General features: G+C 35.6%; 1 protein-coding gene across 1 annotated transcript in view; it reads right to left on the minus strand.

Moving 5' to 3' along the window:
* Positions 1–6000, minus strand: part of LOC125646053 (MAM and LDL-receptor class A domain-containing protein 2-like) — a 175275-nt gene that overhangs the window by 57539 nt on the left and 111736 nt on the right. Inside the window, exons 120-123 of the mRNA XM_056139554.1 lie at positions 4590–4720; positions 4006–4090; positions 3732–3863; positions 3149–3405 (exon numbers count right to left, since the gene is read on the minus strand). Of these exons, the coding sequence (XP_055995529.1) occupies positions 3149–3405; positions 3732–3863; positions 4006–4090; positions 4590–4720 (605 nt within the window). The remainder of the gene's footprint in view (positions 1–3148; positions 3406–3731; positions 3864–4005; positions 4091–4589; positions 4721–6000) is intronic.

A 6000-nucleotide genomic window follows, 5' to 3' on the forward strand; every position in this document is an offset into this window, starting at 1 on the left:
TGGTTTCAAGAACTCATGGAAATAAACATAGGCGGCCTAAGAATGCATACGGTTTTGATGTTTTGAGGGATGTTCCTTAGTTCATATCTAGTTATGCCGAAGAGCATGGTCTGCCTCAGCCGGCAGCAGTCAACAGGAATATCGGTGTACACATAATTCTACCATGCAGTGAAAGCAAACAGTCCCTGTACAGAATATACGAAGATGTTTGTATCGATAATGACAAGACAGCAGTAGGGCTACCGACGTTCAAAGGCATCTGTCAGATTTGCTGTCCAAATATAAAATTCATGTCACCCAAGACTTAAGTATGTCCTATCTGTGAACAACACAAAGATCACATTCAATTGGCCATGACAAAAAAACGACAAGTTAGCTGCTCTGGACAAATATAATCTAATTAAAATCAGATCCTAGGATACGCTCACAATCGCTTACACAGAGTATACGGCGCGGATCTAAGAAGTCTGATTTTAATTAGATTGGGTCAAATATAGTGCACATTTGAATGAAGTGAAAGTAGAACGACAGGTACCTTACAATAAATAAAATTCACAAACCACTAAAGTGTGAAAAAATATCTTATAAAATGTATTACAGCAAGTGTGTTTAAAATCCGTTGTTGTAAATACTGTGATATTTACCGATAATAAGAACTGCATGAGCAACCAGTCCTGGTACAACCAGCTTCGCCGATGTCAACAGAGCTTAACCATGTCCATTTATATACCTTTGATTACTCGCATGCTGTATACATGAAAGGTGAAGATCTATACGGAACAGTGATCAATCTCATAACTCCTATAAGCAACACAAAATAGATAGTTTGGAAAACACGGACCCCTGTACCGCATCATGTTTGTCAAGTTGGACCTCTCTACTTTGCTACACCTAGAAAGATTCAGTTGTTTGGAGTTGCTATAGAACGTAGCTTCTTGATTATTTCTGTGTACTTCCGTTTCTAAATTTAGACAATTTAATATTTTCTGGCGAACAAATAGTATTTAGAAATAGGTTTTGTAAATCACGTAGGTCAACTTCCTAGTAGATGAGGATTCGACACCGGGAAAAACGGAACACACGCCAAGGTCGCTATCAGCGTAATTTCTATGCTTCATTTTTGTTTTGAGAATTTTGGACTTGGTGAAAAAGAAAGCCACCTACAATGTGATAACGCTTCAGGTTAAAATCCAAATTAAATAATTAAAGATAGTAATGAAGAAATAAGAACGATTGTGTAGTTGCACATGTATTATGGGTCTTTCAATTTTTAAAGAAGCATTTTCATTTTACTTTGAATGAGAAAACAAATATAAATTCATGTTGACGTACTTACTTTGTAGAACGCTGAGTGACAAACACCCCCAAATAAATTTTCACATGCAAGTCCCATACCATGGCAAATTTCCCCCCAGTTTAGCTTGCATTTTCCCCAATAATGAAATTATGAAAGGAAAATGTATTTGAAAAAAATAAACGTTCGATGTGAATTATATATATACATAAGACTTACATGTAACAAAGTGTTATGGGAATGATAATTTGGATAGAATAGTTGAAAATTTTAGAAGGTTAAAGAAAATTAGATGTGTAAAATAAAGATAATATAATGTTTGATATGATTTTAAAACTTATTTACAATAAAATTGATTTTTCCCAGTTCGACTAAAATGTCAACTATTTTCCCCAATTTGAAAGCCACAGGACCCATGTAAAAATGTAGAAAAATCACTGCGGGTTTGTTTACTTAAAAAATTATACAGAAAGTCAGAGGTTGAATCTTGAATCAGTTAGCATCCGTAGTCAGAAAAAGCGGGACATCTATTAACGAAGTGGTTGTATTCGGTGGTGCTGATGGAGAATGGCTGGACTGGAAAACATTCACATCCAATTATTTCATTCCCTTCAAGGGTATTAGAAAATTCAGACACTTTGTTTTCAAAGCAGATAAGCCAGGTAGAATACGCTATTTAAAAGAACGTTGGGTGTTATTTTTTTTCACATAAGAAATGGATTGTAACAAGTCTGATTTATTATGTTACCACATATCGATTTTTTCGGCTGTTACATGTAACAACAATCCTGAAAGGGGATACATTGTAGTTGGGTGATATGTGTGGATGTTGGGGGAGGGGGTTGCGGCGACTACGTTATAATTCGCTGACATGCCATCTCAACAAAAAAATTCAAACCTTAATCTTTTTCAAACAAGGTACTGGTACATGTATATATAATTTCCTCTCTGAATTAAACTCTTATCAATGATTTACACTTCTCCTATATATTGTGCACATTCTTCTACCGGTATTGCTGTAGCTAAAGAAGTGCCAGACTCACCCGGAACAGAACTAAAACTGCTGAAAGCAGGCGTGGATACAGATGCCATCCTTCCTCCAAGCCATTCCGGCAACTGGTTTGACCAGAGAGAGAATGCAATACTTGTTTAAATTTATTAGACCTATTGTCAGGGCCCCGTACAAGGACGTAGTCGCCCCCTCTCCCGACACCCAGGAGAATAAAAGACAATAAAAACTAGCCTATTTTGAATCTGTCATAATCTAAATAATTGTTTGAATGTTGATAAATGTATACCTATATATCAGATGATAAAAAAAATTCAGACTCATGTATTTTGATTACGTTTGAAATAGTAACAAAACGTAACAAAATACAACGTAAATTTCCAAAAATCATGACGTCAAACGACTCGATGCAAGTTTTTACCAAGTTTGATGGGGATTTTAAGGTCATTATCATTGGGCTGTAACGTAATGTTACATATCAACAGAAAGAGGAGAAATTCTTCTATCTAAAACATTTAAAAGGTGAAAAAGTGATATTTTTCACTTAAGGGTGGTTTTTGCTTGACGGTAATCATATGTGAAAATACTGTATACTTTTATTTCGTGAGACCTTATTTTCACATGGATACAATGATGTATTAATTCACAAGACAACACTTTCATGAATCAATATTTATTGCTTCCATACAAAGAGTTTAATATTCATAAGAACTAACTCTTTCATAAGTAATGTTCTTGTTAATAAAATGTGATTCATAGTAATTATGCAGTGAAAAAATCAGTGGAAATGCCTAGTTATAGATTTATCTGAGATCTATATTCATATTCAAAAACACAAAACTCACCTGACATGTGTTTTGGGTGGGCGGTACCGCAGTGAACAACGGGCTGATAAGACGGGCCATATCTCCACGTCTGCGGGGTGATGAGGACTCAATGAACATGTAATAGCCCGAGGCTGTTCCCCGAGTGTGATCACGGGATGGACCTGTTCCGTATGTTGCAGTGTGACCATTAGCTCTCGTCCAGTCAAATTTATCAGTTTTATCTTGAGTCCAACTACAGATGCTTCTCTCAAAGTTGCACGAGGCAGGGTAATATTCTATTGATAAAGTATCAATAATCTAATTAAAATTACTAAATTAACAAACTGTGTCAAAATGCTGCATTGAACATATTCTATATCATATGAATATATGCTGGGAATGATAAAGAATTCTAACAACTCATTCGTTTTGAAGTTTTTGAACTTGAATTTGAAGCTTCATACAGCAAACGTCTTCTATAACGTACTCAGATATAAAATAAAGAGTCTCTTTATTTTTTAGGAATTCATATTTGTACTGAATACAATCAAACTAAACCAAAAATTATATATCAACATATGTATCCATTTTTTTGTTTGTATCAACTGTCCTTAAAGCTTACTGCAAGAAGAAGGGGCCTCATCAGAGCCGTCTCCACAGTCATCGCTGTAGTCGCAACGCTGTTTGTCTGGTACGCAGCCCTTGTTGACCGTACAGTGGAACTGGTAAGGGGAAGGACAGGTGGCCTGAGCAGCTGGACAACACAGAAAACATGCCCACAATCAATCACTCGGATAATCTATCACAAAACTTCCCACACTTCATTAAAATCTTTATCTTTCAGTATTTATTCATTTTCTTGATTCATTAATTTTATGGAATTTGAAATAGAAAACCTGGATAGTTGCAGTTGATGAGTTGGAAGTCGTCAATAGCGATGTCTCCCTGCACACTGTAGGTCCGGGTCGCCCGGATCAGGAGCTAGTAATGTAACAAGAGTAAATCAGCATGATATAGGATAATGTTTCTCTGATTTCAAAAAAAAGCCATTACAATGCTTACATCAAATACAGTTCTCTCCTTTAAGAATGCACACATTCTAAAATTTAAATTCTGCCACTTTATCAGGAAAACTTTTAAGATTTTAGAATGGGACTCATGGAAATTGTAATGTGTGCCTCAATTAATAAAAAATCCAAAATTTCCCAAATTTAAAACAAGTCTGTAGAGCACACATTCTATTGTGTTATGTGATTAGATGACAAGTGGTGACTCTTCAATATATAGGGAAATTGTAAGAATACAAAACACAATCCAAACAATGAGACACTAATGCATGCAGTTTTCATCACAAAATTGAAAACTTAATTTCATCATACTGGCAAAATAAATCAGTCACGATCATCCATCAGTAGGAACATTCACATTTGGCCTACATTAGACCTGACATTAGAAGCTGGTGTTCCATTGGACAACATACCTGGAATGCTCCATCAACCCGTCCAATGTCAATGATTGCTTTCTGCCAGTTTTGGCCTTGGTTACCAGATCGTCTCCAGATTTCTGTGTCCCTGTTATTTTCTCTGATCAGAACACTCAGTACACCTATACCTGATATCAATATACAAGTTGTTGAACTAACGCAGCACATAAGAGAACCACATATACAGGGGTCTAGAATTTTTTTAAATAGTCACTTTCCCACGGGCAAGTACTACCTAGAAATCCACTTGCCCAATATCAAAATTCACTTACCCAAAAATAAAAATATTTTTGTCATCGATGTTATCTTTTTCTTGTTTACTTTCAGTTTCATTCTTTTCTCCATTACCCCGTTTTGCCTCTTTCTCATTTCCAGTACTAGCACCTTTTTTAGCAGAGCCAAATTGGAACATACTCATTTATTTCACATTTTCATTAAACAAGAAATTGATATTGAAAATTAAACTCCAGAAGAAAAGACGACAACTTAGCATTTTTTGAAATAGTTGTTATCATTTTTCTTTCATAAAAAACCCCCAAGAGATCATAATTGTTTGTAAATAGTTTAGATAAACTAACAAGATGGGACAGTCTTGTAGTTGTACTGATAATCTAACGTGGTCAGTATCAAGTTTAATTGATCTGAATAAACATTCCAAATTTAATATGTCTTAAGGCGTGACCGTGTTTGAGGGCGAAGCAAAAAGTATTGGAATTAGTATCTAGATTCATAACTGGACAAAATTATCCGAAATATTTGCACCTAAGTGAGGACAGAGCTCAATCAAAGTATTATAACTTTAGATATTTTTGATCCGCCTATTCATCGAACGCGGGAAACTCTATGCAACTGATGTAAACAGTGCATTGTGACGTCATATTCAGCATTGGTGTTTAGCAAATACACAAACATAGGAGCCATGGTACAATCACGTTAATCGAGGAATGATTATATATGATTAAGAAAATAAGATTTACATGCTTTCACAGATTTTATGTAACATCTCAGAACGAGGTGAACTTGGGTACACGAGATTCAAAATGGAGAAATACATGTCCACGCACTAGTATTTGAATTGACGCCATTGGGACCAAAATTTTCAAGTTCCATAGGTATGGTTTAATTTTTCATTAGTTTTCTATATTAACCTTTTAAACATGTATATACGTGTTACCTATAGGGAGAGCTCCCGGTCCTTCAGGCCGTGAGAGGGCTTAGCCCTCTATTACTTTCCCGTGTGGGTAAGCTTATCACTCTAGGTCTGTTTCCCGAGACAACATTACACTTGCCCCGGGCAATGGGAAAGTGTAATTCTAAACCCCTGCATATAGCCAGTTTTTTCCACGGGTATGTAATTTTTACCTATTTTGTCAACTTCCAAACATTCACCAAAATAAAACCCACTAAA

Source organism: Ostrea edulis, chromosome 6 (genome assembly GCF_947568905.1).
Source record: "Ostrea edulis chromosome 6, xbOstEdul1.1, whole genome shotgun sequence".
In the NCBI taxonomy this organism is placed as follows: domain Eukaryota; kingdom Metazoa; phylum Mollusca; class Bivalvia; order Ostreida; family Ostreidae; genus Ostrea; species Ostrea edulis.